The 21564-nt window shown below is 56.3% G+C and overlaps 1 protein-coding gene across 5 annotated transcripts in view; it reads right to left on the bottom strand.

Moving 5' to 3' along the window:
- The window catches only part of HDAC7 (histone deacetylase 7), an 89661-nt gene that overhangs the window by 15638 nt on the left and 52459 nt on the right, over window positions 1-21564 (bottom strand). For 4 of the 5 annotated variants that reach the window (XM_075525648.1, XM_075525650.1, XM_075525649.1 and 1 more), the window contains exon 2: window positions 539-735. In XM_075525648.1, the coding sequence (XP_075381763.1) occupies window positions 539-735 (197 nt within the window). Of the gene's footprint in view, window positions 1-538; window positions 736-17561; window positions 17583-21564 lie in introns of those variants that run through there. The other variant, XM_075525651.1, reaches the window with a different exon arrangement.

Below are 21564 nucleotides of genomic sequence, written 5' to 3' on the forward strand. Positions count from 1 at the left end.
TGCCTTTAGGGCAGAGAAACAGTGGTGGCCAAGCGGAGTGGCAGATCACAGACACCAGGCATCCTGTCCAGTCGCTCTGGCTCCTCGCTCAGCACACATGGTATGCAGCTGAAAACATTTCCCTGCTTCGCACATCCCAGGAGGCCCCAGCTCTCCTGCTGGCCTTGGCAGGACGGAGATTTGGCCTGAAAGTAAGACATGAAACCCCCCCACCTGACTCCCTACCCGGCCTCCTTGTGTCAGAGAGGTCTCTGGGCTGGCTAAAAAGCACTACAGACTCCCCAGCTCAGGGGAAAGAAGGAATTCACCTGGGAAGGTTATTTTGGGGTTGGGATTTCCAGCCTCTTCCTCCTAATCCCTGCCAGAGACGGGAGCTCAGACAAGGCCAGCCCCAACACAGGGCACCGCTGGCAGACACACACGGTGCCATGAGCTACGTGCTTTGGGGGCAAAATTAATTCTTCAAAGTGCACAGTCCTCACCCAGCCGCTACCGAAAGCGGGTGCCGGTCCCCCCCTGCACCCCGGGGTGCCCGTACCCTCACGTGCTGGTGGGCGAGCTGCTCCACTTGCTGCTGGTGCAGGCTGGCGAGGAAGAGCTGGTGCTGCAGCTGCTGCGTGTGCTTCAGGGCCAGCAAGGTGGTGTCAGAGCCGGGCTTGACGACGCGCTGCCCGATACGCAGGTCCATGGGGACGGTCTGGGGCACCCGTGGGGAGGTGCACGGGTTCACAGCAGCTGTCGAGACACAAAGCGGGGCACAGCTCAGTCCCTGTCTGGCTTAGACCACCCTGCTAGGTAGGTAGGGAAAGCATCAGGATGGGGTCCGGGTATACCCCAATGCATGGGTGGGCACTGCGAGGAACACGCCCTGCCATTGAGAAGGGCTTGCCACACACCATCTACTACCTGAAAAAGCCTTCTCCATCACCTGGGCAAAAAATCCTGTAAATCGTACACCCTTGGAGAGTCTCCAAGGGTTGCAGGCATCTGTCCCTGACACCATGGCTGAGAATTGCTTTGCAAAGTTAAGACACTCTCGCCCTGCCTGGATGCACAGACTCGCCGTGCGGTGAACCCCCCGTCCTCACGGGAATACCTAAAATAGTCCCAATTACACAAAGCGCTGGAGTACCCACTGCAGCAGGGGATTTTCACCAACCAGCTCCTAAAGCCTCGCTTAATTTATCCTGCACGTGCCACCGTCCAGTGCAAAGCAGAGCTGGTCACCCCCAGCTGCAACGAACAGAAGACAAACCTGCAGAAGAGCCACCCAGCCGAGGGATGCCCGCAGCCGCAGTGCTCCTCCTGCATCTCTGCAGCGGGATGCTCCAAAGAACATAGCAAGAAGGCAGCGAGCCAGCAAGGCGCAGGCAGAAAAGGACAGCAACCGAAGGACGCACGGACAAGCCCCGTGGTGTCCCACAAACCAAACGCAGCCGGGTGCGAGGCAGCCGTGGCCACCGCAGCTTCGCGCTTTCGCCACGGGCACTGCAGCACTGGGGAAGCTGGAAACGGGCAGGTGGGCAGGAAATTCAGCATGAAAAGAGGCTGCAAGGGGGATGCTCTTGTAGGACGCAGGGCCAAGGCCACTGCTGAGCTAATTGTTTTCCAAAAGCAGTTTCAATTAAAAAACCCAACAAATGCAAATATTATTTTATAGACAGAGAACCACACCCTGCGCTGTTCAAACCTCAGCCTCAACGGCATCAGGGAGCTTGTGCTGATGACTGCAACGTTGCAGGAGAAATCTCTGCAGGCTCCTGCCCCATACTGCAGCATGTACACAGCTCTTCCAGGGGGAAAGCCGGCAAACTCCCACCCCGGCCCGCACCTCCCTGCAAGGCAAAGGAGCACGAGCGTGTTCACCCAAGGAGGGCACAGGGACTATTAACAACCGCAGGGGCACATCTGTGCAGACGATGGGGTGCACGGCCCCGCTGAAATGGGGCCAGCTCTGGCTTTCCTGCGTAGCCCAGGCAGGAAAAATTCCCTCTGGTCGAGGGCAAACGCTTCTCGGCACCAGCTCAATTCTCCAGGACAGAAACGTCCCTGACCTCAGCCCATGCCGCAAAAGGATCTGATGCTCCCAGGAAACCCCACTGCAGGGTTTATCCCGTTCTCTCCCCATCTCGCTGATAACTGCCTGGGATTTAATCTGTCTCTGGCTAATTTGCTCTACTTGCTACACCCTGCCTGCCCCACCATAACCAGCATGATACAGAGATTGAGGAAGATTAACAGCCGCAGTCTGAAAGCCGCTGAGCTCCTCTGCCCCGTTATCACGGAGGTCTCGGGGCTGGACACGGTGCAATGCCACGAGATGGGCAGGATGAGCCCCACAGCCCCCTTGGAGGGTCAGGCACGGCAAGAGCAGACGAGCACATTTCAGCTGCATTTTTATGAGCGACCAAGCGTCCAAGTGAAGTTACCCTAAGCAAGAAGACCCCAAGTCTTCTCTTTATGTGCCCTCCAACACCTGCAAGAAGCCAGGGGTCCTAAAAAGCCTGACGTCCTCCACGGGGCTGACAATTCATCCCAGCATTTCCCGAGAGGCTGCAGCACTTGGTCCCGTCTCCTTGCAGCACGGTGCCAGCACCAGCGCCCTGGGAGGCCGTACCTGCCTGCTGCTCCAGAAACCTCCCAGCTTCAGCAGTTCCCAAAGGGCCTCAAATCTTGCTAAACATCTGTGATTTTGAAGGATGCAAGCGATAAGCCAGGCTGTTGCCTCCTGCTTCTCAGCTCACGTGTGTTCCCACCTCCCAGTGAGGAGGAGGAGGATGCCAGAGGGACAGGCGCTGGTCAAGCAAGCCCCTTGGGGATGCTGAGCGGGAGGAAGGCTGGAGGGAGGCAGCGGCACGGTGTGCATAGTGCTACCCAACGTGCCGGGCTGCTGGCAGCCAGACAAGGACAGACTGTAACAAGCAAATCTCAGGATGGGAAACGGGGACTTCTGACAGCTCCCAGCCAAGCCAAATCCCCGCCACGTGACGCCGTCTATCTGCAGGAACTTGCTGAAGCTCAGCCATCCCTCGGTCCCCTCCAGCCAAACGTCACCGTCCCGCTGTATACCACAAAGGGGCAGGAGCTGGGAAATGCAGCGGGGCTGGCGGGGGAGCAGAGTCATTGGGCTCAGCTTTGAGACACCGAGAAGGGCTGCTTACACACAGAAGCATCGTTCAGAGGGGAAAGCGGGGATACAAGGAGGAAGGGACCAGCCCACCAAGCCACAGCCTCCATCCTCAGAGCTGATGGCATGCAGAGAAGAGTTGTCACAGTCTTCCTCTGCTTGCGATGCTAAAAATGCCCGCGGGGAGCTCTCACTGGCCAATGCTCAAGAGCAGCGGTCTCATTCTCACCTCCCCATCGGCAGCATCCTCAGGCCCAACGCTAACCTTCCAGCACCTTCCAGGGGCAAAAAGGGGCGAGAAGGTCTTGGGGGCAACCGCAGGCGCAGGAGAGGGTATTACAGGCACCTCCAGGGATGGAGGGAGAGACATGACGGTGGCACAGAGCCAAGGGGGAAAGCACCGGCAGGGTCTCTGGGAGTCTACCTCATTTGTTTTAGTCTCTTTAGAAACCAACTCTGAAGCAGCGGAAGAGGAGAAGTGGGAGGGAACGCGTGTGCTGGGGGAGAGGGAGGACGGGCAGGCCAGCGGCCAGCAGCCAGAAAAACAACTCCTCACCGCTTGCCCAGAGCCAGGAAAAAGGCTGTCGAGCATCCCCACGGCCAAAAGGCAGCAGAGCCAGGGAGAGCAGCCACCGGCAGAGGCTGCGCAGACCCTCCTCCCGCCATGGCCCCCCAGCTCTGCACATCGATGGAGCCTGGAGCACCCCGCTACGCCGGGCCCTGCTCAGCTGGGGACCTTTTGCCAAAACAGGGCTGTTCAGGAGGTGGGAAAGAGGGAAGATGGGATGAAAAAAAGTACCACGGGAGCAGGGACCGGCCTGAAGCGCCCCAGGGCAACGCGGGCGTCCCAGTCTGCGCGAAGCCCCGACTTACAGCTTCGCACCCGGCCAGCACAGGCTAAAGCCACAAAACTCAGGGTGGTTTTCCAGAGCTTAGAAACACGATGCTTTACATGCCGAGTGCCAGGGAGGCGAGGGACGAGGACCGGCCAGGGGCAGCGGTGCTGGGAGCACAGCCCAGCCCCTGGGCAGGAGCCTCAGCCACTGTCCCCACGCTGGGACCCCTCCAGCGCGTGGCACCTGCATGTGGCAGCTCCCTGGGGATGCCCCGCATCCCTCCTGCTCCAGCCCCAGCTCTGGGGCTGCTCCAACAGCTCTGGACCCCTTCGCAAAGCCCATCCTGCCCTGGGAGCTGTTTGTTTCAGCCGTGACCTCCCGCTGCAGCTTGAATTCATTTGGGGTTTCATGCTGGGACCTCCGCCAAGAGTTACAGTAAACAACTCCCCTCCCCGGCAGCCTCCGATGCTCACACATGATTCAGGGGGCAGGCAGCCAGGCGAGCAGCTCCTCCTCTTCCCCTCACCCGAAGAAGGCCAAAAGCACGGCCCCATGACGGCTCCTAGGGGGGTCTGCCCCTTTCCCCAACCCAGCCCAGTTCCTTGTGGACCCTTATAAGCCACCAGCACCATGACATGTGGCCACAGAAGGGCTGGGACCGGGACGCACGGGCTGAGACCAGGATGCTCTGCTGGCCCCGTACAGCCTCAGGGGGCCGAATCCATCATCCTTCCCTCCTCACCCGCATGGCCAGGAGCGGGGCCGAGTGCCGGGACAGGGAGAAGCAAGCTGGGAGCACCCACCCAGGGAAGAGGCGGAAGGTTTCTGGGACAGGCTGCTCTCCCGGCTGGATGTCCGGCTGCCAAGATTTTTGCAAATTATTTTTAGTTCACAAGAATATTCGCATGGGAAGGCCGGCGCTGGTGGCAAGCTCGTCTTCACACGAGTGCTGGGGCTGGCAGGGGCTCAGCAGCCACCATGTCACCAGCAGCAGCGTGGTGGGACCAGGGCAGCACTCGCAGGGCAAATGGCTTTGTAAATGACCCTGCCATTAAAACACAGCAAAACTCAGCCTCTTTGCGAAGACATCCCTCTCCTCCCTGCTTCTGCCAAATAAATCATTAATTGCAAAGCTTATCTGCTCCGCTCAAACAACTCGGGATGTATTTAGGGTGAGAAGCAAGGCAGCATCAGCCCTATCCTGGACAGGGGGTGAAGGTGGCCATGGGGATCACTTGCTGCCTTGTCCCCGCTTGCACCACGTAGCCCAGCAGTAAAGCAGAAGCACCCGGGCCGTCACGTCACTGTGGCACCAAGTGGTTGTTTTTCTAGGTCACCTTGTGCAGTCATGTCACCGGGAGGAAAACACACCGCTACGCCAGCGCGCCGGGAGGAAGCAGAGGCAAACCGCACCACGGTCCCGGCGTGCGGAGGCAACTGCCCAGGGCTGCCGAGCCCATTGCACAAACCGCTCCGCACCTGGGCAGGTAGCAGCCGCTGCAGCTCCACCCTTCCTCCACGGGAAGGGGAGATTGCAACACAGCGAGAGGAGCTTCGGCACAGAGTCTCTCCCCGGCGTGCCCTGGGAAAGCCTTCGGCGGTACGAGCATGAATGCAACCTCTGTGCTCAACAACCCGGCACGGGTTACCAGCATTTTCCAGGCTGCCGGCATGGCACAGCGCAGGGAAAACAGCCGAAGCGCTCCAAGGGCCCGCATGCTCGCCGGTGAGGTGGGGAGAGACACGGAGCAAGCGTGCAGACGGTGACAGGCTTCCCCCTTTGCAAACAGTCAAGCACCTCCCAGACTCCTGCTAAGCTTTTGGCCAGGGTGAAATCTGGTGGCAGTGAGTTTTCCAGGCTGGTGGTGGTAATCCGGTGCTTGTGTCGCTCACTCCCCAAAGGGGAAATCACTGGTCATGCTGCTGCTCTCAGACAGACAGCCACCACCACCCCCACCCCCCCCAAAAAAAAAAAATCTTTGCTTTTGCTTTGGCATTTCCTGATTTTTTTAAAGAGGCAAGATAGCGGTCAGCAAAGAGCTGTACTTATATAAGAGGGGAAATAAAGTTTGAAGCAAACAAACCAGGGCAGGCAGATTATTAAGGAGCAAAGCAGTCGCATCTGAGCTACGCCTTTCCGTGCATCCCTGCCTTCAGCCCTGCCTGCCATGAAGGCAGGCTGCCGGGCTTTGCGGCGCGGTGCAGCCGTGCCGTGCGCCAGCGCTGCCCACAAGGCGATCGCACACGGCGAAGAGCTTTGTCTGAGGCTGAGCAGCAGTTAAAGGCAGTTTTTTTTTAAAACTGGTTCCCATCTTATGTTGATTAGCTGTGAAAGGTTCAGAGTTCAGCCGGGTTGAAGAATGCCTGTGATTAAAAACATTCCTCTCTAATAAAAGGAAAAGGTCTTCTCCAGAGCCACGCACAAGCAACAAAAATTAGCTGGAGGGAATTTGTTCAAATTAAAAACACTTAAATAAGAAACCACACAAAAAAGACTATGTTGAAATAACATTAAGATCACAAAGCCAGAACTCGAGAAATAGGAAATCCCGGAGTCGGGGTACCTCACGTAACCCTCACCCTGGCCCCTGGGGTGTACGCACCAAGATGCTGGGTTTAATTATGGGACCAAACACTATGCTCCCCTCAAAGACAAGCAAAAAATGACAAAACCAGCATCACGCCGGTATCTCTGCCCAGCTACACCAGGAGCTGGGACACAAGCACTGCCGTTGGCTCTCGCAGCTCTCGGGGGGATAGTGGGGACCCCAAGCCGGTGCTCCACGCGCCCCTCTGCTCCTCCTACCTCCATCTGCTTGCACGTCCCCGGGGGGCTTCCTCGCAGGACCCCGCGAAATCTGAGCGTTTGGGGCATTTTCCTCCTTCCTTGCCTTGCCGGGCGGCTGCCGGGGGAGCGCAGGGGAGCCGCCACGCAGCTCCGGGGAAGGCAGCTCCAGGGAAAGCCCTGCGCCGCCGCAGCTGTCCCCGAGCGGAGAGGCCGTACGCAGCGTCCCGCATGAGCCATAAGAGAACAGATGATGCTCAGGGAAGATGTAATGTTTGGAGCGGTCGGTTGCCAAGTTCTGATAACTCTTTATGGAGCATGTTAACTGGGAGTTTCAAGGGCTTTATGAATTGGCCAGATGTGGGTGGATCCCTCTCCTCCCTACCAGACATTAAATTCCTGCTCCAAAACAAGAAGAGGCTGATGCTTCTCTATGAAAAGCCCCCGAGAGTTTTTCCACAAGGGCAAAACCATATTTTTCTACTCTGATGCTTGCAAACTTTCTTCTGCAGAAAGTTTCCAGAAAAAATTCGAGACAGACAACGACTAAGGTTTGGCAAAGTCGCACGTGCATCACAAAACCCTTTCCGCAACCAAAGTCATGAACCAGGATTAAAAGCAACACACCTGAAACCACCCAGACTACGCACATACACCTGTGAGCGAAGCACATTACTTAGGTATTTCAGGCACATAAATCAGAAAATACTCTGTTTGAGCCTGTAAACGAGATCCACATCAGGCCTCAGGAAGCGGATCAGGGTGAGATACTTCCCCTGATTACTCTCACTGGTTATTTGCGGCTCGTGACCTTTGAGTCAGACGTTTAATAGCCCTCCCTGGAATTTTCTCCCCACAAATGTGCGTAGTTACATTTTGAAACTCATGACTCCGGGACCCAAAAATCTCATCACGGTGCACCGAGGCCAGCCTGCGCTACAGGGACACGGAGCAATAAGCTTTGTACCTGGATCTGCCGCTATTTTTAATGTTCTGTGTTTCAACCCACACCCCAGTATCGGTGTTCCCATCCAGGCTCATCAGAGACAGGGGACCACACTATACGTTCCCACAGCATCCATAAAGAGCAGAAGGCGGGACTCCACTGCCAAAGAAAGAGGTATAGTGAACCCTTCAGGACTAAATAAAACATCCATGGACGTGGTCCAGCTGCATCTGCAGTGGAAACACGGGTGCTTGTGCTCTCCCTGAACAGCGAGCCCCCTCCTCGCTGGCCCAGGCCTGCGTGCGGGCCCTGGGCTGCCCTGCGGATGCGGTCGGTGGGGCGAGCAGATCCACACAGGTGTGTCTAGGTGCCTGTTTCAAGGCAGGTTTTCCATGTGCTCTCAAATCCGCATGTTCAGGATGGCCTTGAAAGCGTTTTGCCTGCAGGGCAAAGCTGGTGAAGAGGATCCCAAGGTAACCCTGCATCACGCTACATTACCCCAAAGCCCCGAACCTTAATACCGGACCCGAACTTCACCACAGGCGGTACTTAAACCACCAAACAACTTCCTTCGTGCTCACGTACAGCTCCCAGAGGAGCTGGAGCAACTCACAAACGTGGCAGGGGCTGAGCTCCCCGGATGCTGCCCCTCTCCCAGGGATGAGTTTTTAAAGCCTTCAAAGCACCCAACCACGAAAGTGCAGAGGCAAAACCTGCACAGCAAAACCTGGCGATAGCTTTCGAGTCTAAATTTGAGATCATTCGGTCAGAGGGACGCACAGGTACTAAGCCACAGAAAGAGCTGGGCACAGGCAGGATTAAATCACGCCACAGGCGGGCAACACAGCGGCTGTGGTTTCATAAACAGCAGCTTACAGTCCCAGCATAAGGCATCCCCGTCCCTGCCCGCCGTTCCTCAGTTGTGCCCTGATATATGGCACCATCAGCCATGCCTACGTGGGCAGGTATATGTGTGCTTGTGCGCGTCTAAAGCAAGTGAGAAAATAAATAGCGTTTTTACCAGTTTCTCTGCAGAAGGATCAGGTCCCCGCGCCACACAGTTTGAGCGTGGGCAGCACAAGGTGCGACTGAAGAGCTCATCTCCTGCAACCGCAGCTGGGACATGGGACCGGAGGGACAGCAAGTGGGCTCCATCCCCGCCACGGCTCTGGCACAGCTGGAAACCTCTGGCAGTCATTTCCTGCCAGCAGTTGCATCCTCCCACCCCCACCGGTCGTAAACACCATCCCAAATAGCAGCACAAGGCCCCTGGGGGAGGATGCTGTGCGGAGGAGTGCAAGGTATCCCCAGGAAACCTTGCAACAACCGCCATTTCCTCCGAAACAGAGGCAAATTCATGACCAAAAGGCTCTGTTGAAGGAAAGCCAAGGTTGCCTGGCGGCGCCTCATGCTCCCCAGAACAGTGTAGGCAGCTTCTGCTCATGGAAACTCCAGGATTCAGGAAAAGCCCTCCCCTCCCAGAAGGGAAACATCCCCCACAGCACAGTCCACCCCATTGGATTCCTTCCCCTCCGACCACCCTCACCTGGTCGCACAGCCCGGCCGGGGTCTGCTGGCTACTCCCTGCTCAAGAGCCAGCAGCGGCGGGTCGGCATAGCCCCGCACATCGTGCTATCCCGAGTCACGCAATGGAGAGGCAGTGCCGTTCCCTCCTGGTCCTCCTCCGAAGCCTTCCTCCACTGGGCTGACGCCGAGCTCCACTGCTCCTCCTGCCCCGCCAGCCCTGCAAACGCACCCCGCAGAGGGCCGCTACGCATCTCCACCACCCATGTCCTCTCCTTGCGGACACAGCTACAGGAGCAGCCGGAGAAGGGGCGAGGGTTTGCGGTGTGCTTCTGAAAGCTTAAATACTGCCAAGGCCCACAGGCAAAGACAAATGCGGACGATAGGCAGCATCTCCAGGCAAGCAAGTCCCCCGGCTCTGCCCGCAGTGGAGCAGCCCAGCGTCTTCTAACAGCCCCATCTTCTCCCTCAACCAGGCTTCTGGCAAGAGGCAATAGTCCAGTCTAGAGCCTCAGCATCATCTCCCTGCCTACAGCCAACACAGATCTTCTTTGGAGAGAGACTTTGGCACCGGTCTTGGCAAGATAAGCTCCTCCAGGTCTCTGTTCTCCAAGCAGGTAGATGCCAACAGAGGCAGAGCCACGCAGCAGCCCCGCGGACGCAGTCAAGTGCTCCTGGGAAGCGAGCGAGCACCCTCTCGGCGCAGGATGCCTCGTCTTCCCGTGCCGGGTTTGATTACATCAGCACGAGAGGATGCAGCCTCTGTGCCAAGGGAAGCAGAGGAGAGATCAAACGATTATACGAACCTCTCCTCAATTACCAGCCATTTGCATAAGCGGAGGAAAGTGTTCCCAACCGGTTTAGACAGCACACCGATGGGCTTGTCAGCACCTCTGCCCAGCACCACGCTGCTGCCCGCAGCCCGTCCGGGGGCCGCTGCAGGGGGGTCCTCGCTGCTGTCACCCCCTGCACGCACGAAGCCGCTGTTGGGAGCATCCCACCGCGGCACAGAGTGCCCTGTGGGCATGGCACGGAGCAATGCCTCCATCCACTTGGCTCAAACCTACAACCTGCTTCGCCTCGCACCACCTGCGAAGGGTCGGCACTGCACAGGGGCTGCTGTCACCAGCATTACAGCTCAGCCTACATATTTATTTTTTTAATTGCTGTGTGCAACGCAGCAAGAGCCCAGCTTCACTCATAAGCCCCCAGGGAATTGCTCAGGGCTCTGGAGCAGTGTCTTGCTTGATCTGGAAGTCCTGAGACAAAAAGCTTGGACTCCCACAATACCCACTCTCAGCAAGTGACTCCTCAAGGGGACCTGCCCATTAATTGGAGCCTCTCTGCATGCTGCAGAGAAGGAAATCCCTTTGGCAAACGCTGGCCGAGGTCCAAGGCTGGGCTGGAAGGCAGATTCAGTCATGAAAAGAAAATTAAAAAAAAACAAAAAAACCAAAAAACCCAAACTTCAGGCCCAATACAATGCAGAGAGCAGGAAAACAAGGAGCTGGGAGAAACACCGGTAGCCTCAGCTCTATGGGAATAAGATGCATCCCAGGGAAAGAGGCACAAATGAAATCCCCCTGCAGATCTACAGACTGCTCAACCGCCATCAGCAAGGGCACAACTGGAGTTCACCCCAAGCCTTGCTCCAGTGCCAACCATCAGGTGTTTGAGCAAGGAGACTTCCACACAGAGCTGGGGAGACCCAGCTTTGCCCTGCGAGGCCAGGGGACAGCACGTGGCGGTCCCCGACCACTGCCCACCCCATCTCAGCATCCTCTCGAGCCAGTGCCAGACACTACCAGCACGTAGAGCGGAGACTCAGGTTTTAGGGTGAGAGCTATTTATGTCAGAGGAAGGAAGCCGCAACATTTTCAGTTTCCTGCACAAATACACTTCTGGTACCCTTCGCTGTGGGGCTGTCTGGGACTGCCTCCCATAGCTGGGTGCTCATGAAGCAGCTAGGAAAGCACGGCCTTTGGTTCAAAGTTGGCATCTGTGCAGCCGGGCAAGGCACAGGCATCAAATCCTTAATGCAGAGGCGGCTGAAACATGCCCGGATCCAACAAGCCCTTCTGCCACACCACGGGGACACCAGTGACAGCCACCCTGGAGGGTAAATCTAGGTTAGTGCTGGTGCATGCAAGCAGCTGAGGGGAGATGCTGGGAAGAGAGCCGTGATGCTGAAGCCGGGGAATGCCACCCGGGCTGGAAAAGCTACGAGAAACGGCACGGCCAAGTCATCAGGCAGAATTTCTGGGTCTCTGCAAGAGCTGGGGGTGAAGAAATGCAAGGAGGACCCGGTGTCCTACACGCAGCTGGAGCCTGCCCAGGGAAACGCAGGAGCAAACAGCAGTCAGCAGGGAGAAACCTCGGAGGAGGACGCAGGCGGGCTCCCCGCTGACGGCTGCAGAACGTGGGTGCCCCGAGGCAGCCAAAGCGCCTGGCGGGGACGGAGGGTGCGGTGGGGTGTGTGCGCTCCGCACTCATGTAGCAACACTGCCCAGGGTGTTTAACCCAGAAAGCAAGGTTAATCCTGCCACTGAGCCACTCAAGCATGGGGGGAAAAAAGGAAAATAAATAAACAAACCAAGCCCCAGTAAGCCTGGTGCAGCAGCATTAACCTCAGACACTGAGGAATCAGTGCACATGTTGGGATTTGAGCCCTCGGCACCTCTCAAGATCAGACCTGGTGTCAACTCAGCAAAATCACATATCCATCCAGGACCCTAAAACTGAGAGAATCAAACAAGCAACGGCGCCTGGCTGGGTGCACACTGCAGAGCTGAACTGGACCCAGCTCCAGATGGAAGGATGCTCGAGGTGCATCTAATACAAACCCATCTTTATAAGACCCCTGCAACATCTGCAAGGGATATTTCCCACCCATTTGGCACACTCACCTATAGATGTCATCGTGTTCCTCCGAGTCCTTGGGGGTCAACGTGCCCGTGGAGCCGAGCCCTGCAACGCGGGCCGGGCTGACGGCATCGGGCGAGTGGCACAACGACCGTGGCGAAGGGCGGCGGGAGCTCTCAGATCTTTTCTCTCAGCGATTGCAAAGCCAGGCGCGGCCACGCACCACACCCTTGCAGTTCTCACGGGCAAGTACGAACCTTGGCAAAGCCCTCGGCTCGCTGGCAGCCGGCCCCATCAGACTCATTAAATGCAATTAAGCCAGAGTGGGTATTCCCCCCCACCCCGCTTTGGGGGATATTGCTTTTAGACAAAATAAACAGGGAGGCTTTGCGTGGGCTCGGGCAGGTGGCTGGCACCCAGGCCCCATGCAGCAGCAGGTGGAAACGCAGAGGTCTTTGGCGGGGAGGCAAAAGCCACAGTGGAGCGGAGAGGATGGTCCACGATGCCAGCGCTGCTCCTGCTCCCACACGTGCCCACTCCAACTCCCTTCGCTGTGGCAGCTGCTGGAGACGAACGCAAGACCCTCTCTGCTTTGCAAATGGGAACGTGCAATAAGATAGACCATACCGAGGCTTACAGCCCAGCTTGCTCCTATTTTTAAAAAATGGGGAAAAATTTCTGCCTCAGCCTAACGCGATATTTTATCGCAACAGCTCCTCCAGCATCACTTCTAAGCTGGTTTACAGAAGAATTGCTGTTCTGCTCTGTTCTCCATGCTCACAGCCTCCCTACAACCCCAAAACCACGGAGGAGGAAGGAGATAACTGAACTGTGCATCTCCTCCTCCTTCCACGCAACCTCTCCTCCCTCGCGTACCCCACTGCAGGGCGGCAACGCCGACACGCAACGGGACACGCGTGGCCAAAACGTCAGGAAGGCTTAAACCACCGAGGACACGCAGGCGAGGTTGTTACCCCGACCCCCCAGGGACAAACACTACTTTCACAAGCCTGCAGATCGTTCACATTTTTCACTAATGCAAAGAGCTGGCTCCGATAGCTGCCAAGGAATTGCTCCATCGCCCTGGCACTGCCGGACACCTCCTGTCAGCAGCGAAATCCGGGAGCTCCCGGTATTCCTGGCAGGTTATGCGGGCTGGCCCTGACCCTGGGCTTTGTCAAGAAATGTTCGGCGGTTCCAAAGCGGGGTATGGAGGGCGTCCCTGAGAAGGGACCATGACGGGTATCACGCACAGCAGATGCAGTTCGAGGAGGACAAAACAGCCGTGCTGCGTCCCGATCCACTTTGGGACGAGCAAAGAAAAAAAAGCCAAAAGGGATCCTTAAAGCTTTCTGCTCCCCTATGGAAAAATCAGCAGTGCTGCAAAGTCCCGGGGCCGTCCCAGGACAGACCTAACACCAGAACATGTGAGATTTGAATTTGGACTCTTCTAGCTGTTCTGGGGTGATCCCAGCTGAGCTGGGATCCAGTTCAGTAAGAGATGGGCTTTTCCCAGTTTGGCTGCTACCAGGAAGCGACAATCACCCCAGTAAAACTGGTAAAACTCTCCCATACAGTCAAACCCTCAGAGATGTGTCACGGGCAATTTCTCCACCCCTGAACAACGGGAGAGGTGTGGCCGCACTCTGACCAAGATCTTTGCTTCAAATGTTTGGGGTTTACCGGTGCTAAAGGGATTTAGCCAGAGCAAATTAAGATCATTTCCCATCTTAATTAATTCTGCTTTCACTTCCTGGCACGTGGGAGCCCGGCCTCCTCCGGCGCAGCAAGGAGCCTCGACTTTGCGTGGCCACAGCAGTCAGAGCTGTGCAAAAATGCAGGAAGGACTTTGCAGTGTTTCTTTGTCATCATCAGAGCCCTGTCCACAAGATGCAGAACTAAAAACATCCCAAAAAAAGCCAGAACCCTCTTTTCATGGCCCTATTTCTCCATCACAAAGCATGAGGTGACCTTCCCCATTCCATTTCCCCACCACACACTTCTAATGCTTTCAGAGGCACTGAAACCATCCCCGCCGAGGGGCCAGGGATTATCCTCCCATCCCCGGCAGCCCCACCATGACACCTCCACGCACACGTCCCCATCACGACACGGCGCTCAGGGCGTTTATAACATTAGGATCCCACTTTGCCTTCCCAAAATACCTTACGTTGAGCGCCAGCAACCTCACAACAGCCTCAGCCCACTGCTGGGAATAAAGGGTGCGGAGGCAGCAGCATCTCCCCCGGCACTGCTGAGCACCACGAATCCGGCCATGTCTGCGTGTCCGCTAAAAGCCACGTTGCAGAAGCATCTCCTCCGACGGAGCTCCGAGCCCCCGCCTTGCACAGGAGGACGTGCCTGAGCCCACTGGCTGCCAGCGGGGACACGGGATGAGATGCATGTCCGCTGCCAAGACTGCGCAGAGGAGGGGAGACCTCGGGGACGTCTCAGGCCAAGATGCATCACCCCCTTGACCTGGGTGGAGGGGGACGGTGCTTCGAATAGCAGTAATTATGCCTATTGCACAACTGCCAGCAAGAAAAATCCTCTCCCCTCCCCTCCCCGCCCACCCCACATCCCTTTGAGGCAAAAAGGAAGAAGGCTGGAAACATCCTTCCTCTCCTCCGGACAATGCGATGGAAATAGCAAGGGAGGAGCAGCGGCGGAGGCAGCCTCGGCTCCACGAGGATGCGGTGCCTGGCCAGCGGCAAGGAGCTGCGTGCAGCTCCCGGCTTCCTGCCATTGTCCCAGCCAGGGCCGAGCCCCACGCAGCCGCACGCCCGGTACAGCAAAACCAAAATTGCCTCTTTGCCCCAAAGGACCAGTCCCGAAATGCAAACCTGCTGCCCCATCCAGGAGGGGTGGCCACAGGCACAGACTCCACTTTCACCCGGGACCCCCAGGCACAACAGCCAGGTCTCGGATTTAATCCAAAATCAACCGCTGTGCGCAGTCCTGCAGAGGGGCTGGAAACCAGAGTCTTTGCAACAGGCGCAAGCACCGCGATAAAATCCACTCCCGAGACCGGTGGGATTTTGGGGATTTTCCACTGCAGGGAAAAAAAAACCAAGACGGCAGAAGACACTTTCTCCGGACCCAGCCCAGAGGGTGAAACAAAGCCCCCAGGGAGCAAGTTCCACCCTAAATTCCTATTTTCTTCTCCAAATGGGAGGTGCACGTGTTCAGGCTCCTCTAGCACACACAGCAGCAGCCGGAAAAGCCTGCAAGGACCAACGCAAGCCCGTCCTGCCGGATGATGGCTGCTGATGGCAGCTTGAGCAGATGAGGGTGGCAGAAGGACCTGGCCAGGGCAGAACCACTCAAAGTTATGAATCGGTCCCCAAACTTGGGATTACGACTCAAGTCGGTGCCAGTTTTGTTATTCGCCTCCCATTTTGGAGGGCTTTGCAGGTTATTGCTTGCAGCCCTTTTTCACGATCAAGGTGGTGACAGAAACTGTTTTTCTTAAAAGAAAAAAAAATATATATATATACACATATAAAAGCCTTGAGATGCTTTTAGGACCTGAGCTGGGATTTCGGGACTGGCACCACCCAAACAAGCGTCACAGCGTCAGCAACAGAGCCAGACCCAAAACCCTTCAGCCTTCCCCACCGCCTCCGCAGCCTCGAAGGGCCACAGCAGGGAGAGAAACAGGAGGAAGAGAAGGATGGACGATGCCACACGCCCCTGCTCCTCCCCACCACTGCCCAGCCCTGTGACCCTGAAGCACGGGCTCTGCTGAGCCCACCGGAGCAGGGAGACAAGCCCTGGGCAGGCTGGCTTCTCTTTACCTGCCAAAGCGCGGGGCCAGGCACTCCTAAAGCCCAGGCTGCTCGCTGAGCTGCTGGCGTCGCTCCTGAAGCCTGGCCGTGCGCTACGAGCAGAGCTGCTCTGCTCCCTGAAAGTTCCCAAGTGCATTTTTGCCCTGCTGATGTGTTAAAAATAGAAAGCATCAGCATTATTGTCCTGCAAGCAAATATAGCAAGATTACATGCTCACTGTTAAAAAAAAATCTATGCAACAGAGACTTACTCTAATACAGACACATAGGAAAGCTCTATTTCTGGAGCAAATAACTTGGGAAGTTAGCACAACATCCTTAAGAGTATTCGTTATATTGACGCACTGCGGCATTAAACACCAGTGGTAAACTTGCCTTCCCCCTCCTCTCCTCGCTTCCCTGTTTTTTTTTTTTTTCCAGGCTTTTATGCATCTGCCGCAGGCCGCCTGCCTGCGCTGGCCTCTGAGAAGGGTGCACAGGCTTGCACGACACTCCCACAGAAGAACATACTGCTCCGGTGCTGCCCTCGCAGATGGGAAAGCAAGCATGATCCAATTTGGGAGTGGTCTTGTCACCATCCTCACTTAACACTTTCCAGCTCTAGATGAAGCATTGCTGCCGGAAAGCGGGGAACGCCGTCCCTACGGCACGGGGAGAGGGGGTCCGCAGAGCAGGGAGCCAGGGGCAGCCGGATTCTCCATCCCAGCGCCAGTTCCCAACAGGTAAAAGCAGTCTGCATGCTCCTTTTGCAAAAGCAGTTTGCATGCTTCCCCCTAAAGGGAAAAGCCACCGGTGACCTCAGTGCAGGAGACCTGCTGAGCTTCCCCGTCCCCATCCGTGGATCCTGCTGACTCCGGAGGGAGGGGGGCCTCAGCCTGAACCTCATTCTTGGAAAGGAAAGATTTCTATGCAAGCTCGGCCTTTCCATGAGTGTTTGTGCTAACACACTGGACCGCTCCCACCCAGCTGGGACCGGGCTCTAGATCCAATTTCATTTCTCAGGAAATCACACGGGAGATGAGAGGAATGTGTCGGGTCACTTCCAGCTCCAGGCAGGAACCCTGGCTTCTGCAAAAGCAGCCCTAGGAGAGAAAAAAAACCCCATCGGCAAGGGCATGTCTGTCCTTCCAGCGGCTCCCTGGAGAGGTGCCTAACGTGGAGACGCACCACCAGGACCCACCATCCAACACCAAGCCGGCTCTGCAGGCCACCGCGCTCCGGACTCGGCAGGCAGGAGCCGCAGCCAGCACCGCTCGCCCCTCGCCCCGCAGGTGCCCAGACGCCGACCCACGCGCAGCGCCGCGGGCGTTGCTGAAGGGATCGCTCAACTCCCAAACAAAACAGCCTCCGGCTTCCAGCCTTCACCCGCCTCGCCGGGGGCAGGAGCACCCCGCAGGAGGGCCTGGGAGGAGGCTGGGGTTGAGCGGTCACGCCATCATCCCCAATGCACAGCAAACATCTCCCACTCATCACCGCTAAGGCGGCGAGACTGTAAATACACTCCTGCAGACGCAGTGAATAGACCAAGCATAACTCACTTCACCCCCCTCCCCTTCTCCCCAAAACAAAACACACACCCAGAAACAGAAGGAAACCAGTCAGGAAAAACCCGACAGTAATTCAACAACTATTTCAAGCATTTTCATTCCCAGGAGGAGGCTGCTCTGCCCTCTGCCACATCCCCCCTGCCGTACCAGAGCTGCCCGGTGCCCCTTCGCGATCCCGTGCCAGGTGCCGGTGGGCCAGCCTGCCGGGGCCGTTCTCTCCTCATTTAACACCGTGCACATCTCAGCTGGCATTTCAGTGCGAAGGCGATGCCAGGTTTCTCTCTGCTGAGCCAATGCACTTGGAAATGCATGACGACTTCAGCAGATTAATTGGAAACACAGCCTGGGTGTTGCAATCCCAGGACTGACTCCAATTTCAGGAACAAATGTTTTCATCTCTAACTGGGAGCAGTCACCCAAGTGGAAGGGCGCATTTTTGTTGCTGTAGCTCACCCCTCCCCTGGTGTGCGGGCGGGGGGAAGAGCGTTGCATCTCACCCCGACGGGGCCGCTGCGCCGGCACTTGCGTCACCGGGGAGCCGCTGCTGCAGGGATTCCTTACGCTCCCAGCCGGCACCGGAGAGGGACAGCCCAAAGTTTTCCTACGTCGATCTACTTTTGCAGCACTGCGTCATTCCTGACGGGGTCTGCAGCCTCCTCTGCCAACAGCAAGAGGTGGGAGAACAGGAGAGGACATGGGGGTCCCCTGCTGCAAGTCATCAGCTCCCCAGGGATGGCCGCGGGGCCAGTGGAGACAGCACCACAGCTCTAGAGATCAGTGGCTAGCTCTTCTGCAAGGTCCCGCTGCAACTCCGCACACATCACGACGGCAATGTTTCCAGCTCTGGCACAGCTGGTTTCCTAAAAGGCTACTGTCCCTACCCAAAGCCCCAGGAAGACCAGCTCCACTGCTCCCTCTATCAAGGCTAGAAAAGATGTCCTTTCACTGCATGACTCTTGCACCTTCCGTGCTCACACATGGAAATTCTCACCCTGAAAAGTCCCAAACTTTGCTTCTGCTGAAGGACTTGGGCTTCAAGAGCTCAAGGGTTCGATTTCCGTGCCCACAGTATCTGGAGGTGACTCTTCCGCTCTACATCCAACGGGTGGTGACAGCCTGGACCACCGTGCCACACACACCTCAGCAGTGCTGGAGGAGACGCTGATGGCCAGCTCAACTCAGCTCCCCAGAGTCAAGTCCAGCAGTTTGAGGAAGAAGGGACCTATTCCCACAGTGAAGGTCCTGGACTGAACGTGCCAGAGGCTGAAGATAAATCCCCCGTAAGACCATTCACTCCATCTAGTGGCAAGCCATTCCCATGCTTCCATATTACTTCCCCCTCACCCCATAGCAACAACTCTCCCCTTTCCCGGAGTTTCAACATCAAGTGCCATTTCTTTGCTCAGTCGTGTTTGCTGCCAACCTCCCATGCTCTCTTAGGTGGTCCCTCTGCAGCCATCACAACTCTTGATGTTCTCCCGTTGCTGCCAAAACCCAAAAGCTCTTCTGCGGCTCGGCAGCTGTGCAGCGGCTTCCCCGCTCCCGAAGCTTAAGGTGATAAGGGAAGGAGAAAAGCTGGTCTATCCACCCTCAGAGCCCTGGCAGGGAAGTCTGCTCTGATATCCTGCTGCCAGGGCTCCCGCAACCCAAGAAAAACTGTGTGGGCTGTGGAAAGGGCATGTGGCTGGTGCTGGAGAAAAAAAAAAAGGGCAAGCTGGGAGCCCAGGGCCAGGCTCAGGGAGCAGCCAGCTCGCTCGGCTCCAGTGAGCCTGCACATGTGGGTCCATGTGGGTCAGCAAGCACCCAAAAGGGAAGGAGGGACCGGCTCCGGAGGTGCTGCGGCTGCTTTTACCGATCCCGTCTCTGCTGCAGACAGACATGGAGCAATGCCTGGGTAAATTCCTGATTTGGCAGAGCTGCGGCAGGAGACTCTCCTACAGCGAGCGGCAGGGATCTGGAGCTAACAGCGAGCAAGCACAGTCCCTGCCTTGCACAGCCTAGATGGAGGCCATGATTTCAGCTAGATAAAAAGTATTTTAATCTTTGCAGATAAATCGGCTGCTGCAGGCCTCATTTCTGCCAGCTTCACCTCCTCTCCCAGCTGTTTGGCCTCCCCTTTCAGCAAAGCCCTGCCAGAGCTGAAGCCTGACCCAGGAGCGGGTGCATCCAGCGGCACAGACAGCCCTGAGCCGCACGAACCCTTCCTGCAACCCCCCTGCCCCGCTCCAGGCTTAAATCCACTGACTCCAGGCTTAAGTCCACTGACCCCAGCCCCAAATCCAATTCCCTTCTTAGTCTGTGCCTCATAGAGTTCTTCTTTTCTGCATGAAAGCCACAATTCGCAGCCAGACCTTTGAGTTGTGATTTCTCTTCCCTGCCATAAAGTTCCTAACCCGTTTCTTATTTGGTGAAATAAGAATTTCTAGACACGGCGGAGCCGCAAACACCACCTCTCACTAAGACACCACCGTCCCCGGCTTGTGACCATACACACTGTGCAGTGCCCCTCGCTGCTCTCACCCAGGTCTCCCGTTTCCCACATCAGCCACCTTCCAGCCACGGCAATTTCAGCGCACTCTTCAACTGAGACTCTTGAAGACAACGTGTCAAATGGCTTCCTAAAACACAAATCTGCTGGAAACTATTCACCCGTGACCAAACCCTCGCCTCCTCAAAGTCACGTAAGTCATAGCCCTTCTGCCATTAATTTAGATATTCTGACAAAATAAAACCACCAGCTTTTGTAATGAGATGCCATTTATGCAGCTTTGCTCATCTCAGAGCCTGCTGTGAGATCTCTGTTTGGGGTATCCCTGTCTCTCCGACTGGGGGATCTGTATGCTAATGCTAAGGACATCAGAAAAGCAACCAGTAACTGGGAACCTCTCTTCTGAACTGGGCTGTCGGTATCAGACTGGTCGGTAGGTGGGTGAGCTCTGGCAAAGTCTCATCTCTCACTCCAGGGTCAGGAATGCGCAAGAGCTGCTGCGACAAGATGAACATGGAAGCCACGTGGACAGAGGGGAAAGCCGTGGGGTTTTGCAAGGATCTCCTCCGGCAGGCAGCCCTGTTGGGAGGCCTCCCCCACCGAGCCAGAAGACAAGACACCAGAAGGGAGGACATGCAGATTTGTGCAGATACAGCACACACCCAAGCTCAAACCAGGCCTAGCCCACAAATCCTTCTGCAAGTTTCTCTGTCCCACCTCCAGATGTGCCAGCACCCCATCCTACACCCTGCGCCCCTCCCAGGCTTCTCCTCAGACACACCCTCCACCTTCTTCGCTCGCTTGGCACATTGTCCCAGACACGTCCGCGCGGCGTGAAACGGCCTCTCCATGCCAGCATCCCAACCTCTCCAGCAGAGAAGCAGCCAAGTGCTATCACTTGTTCCCATCGCCGTCACAGGCTATCAGCCAGTCTGGGCTCCTGCAGAAGAGAGAGTGAACCTCCACCCAACCAGCACAGTTACTCATGAGTAAGCTAGACCCAACAAGACATCCAACCCTAACAGCAAGGTCCCACCAAGGAAAAAAAAAAACAAACCCACAAAAATCCTCCCAGTTCCTTGATCTTGACAGATCTTTCAAAGGTTCATCATCATCACTGTTACAAATCCACACCTCAAAACACAAACAAAAAAGGCAGCCAATAAAACTGACAGGAACCACAAACAAGACTTGTAGATCTTGGGCCAGGGAAGGAGCAGACTCCAGATGTTTCCCCAGGGACTCCCTTCTGCTGTGATTTGACACGAGAAGAGATCGTATGTGGCACTTCTAGGATTGTTCACATAAGATGGACAGGGCCAACACAGAAACCGCAAGCTAACCTCTGCCTCCAACACATCATTGTTTTGGTCCATCTGTCAAAGGAGCCGATGCCTTGAGTCTCCTTTGCCGCAATAACCAGCCTGAGCTTCACCATCATCTCTCCCTGCAAGGCAGATCCTACATTTTTGTAGTTTTGAGTCTTTTCCATTGAGTCACTGCCCTTTCTGAAGTAGATAGTACAGTGCTGGCCACAGCACTAATACCACTCAAGAGTCATGAGCTACAGAGGCAATGACATCTCCTTGCTCCTACTTGATGCTTCTTGGCATCACTCAAGAAACGCAGACTCGGTGGAGCCCTCAACCCTGTTCAGTTATT

This window comes from Mycteria americana, chromosome 26 (assembly GCF_035582795.1).
Source record: "Mycteria americana isolate JAX WOST 10 ecotype Jacksonville Zoo and Gardens chromosome 26, USCA_MyAme_1.0, whole genome shotgun sequence".
Lineage (NCBI taxonomy): Eukaryota > Metazoa > Chordata > Aves > Ciconiiformes > Ciconiidae > Mycteria > Mycteria americana.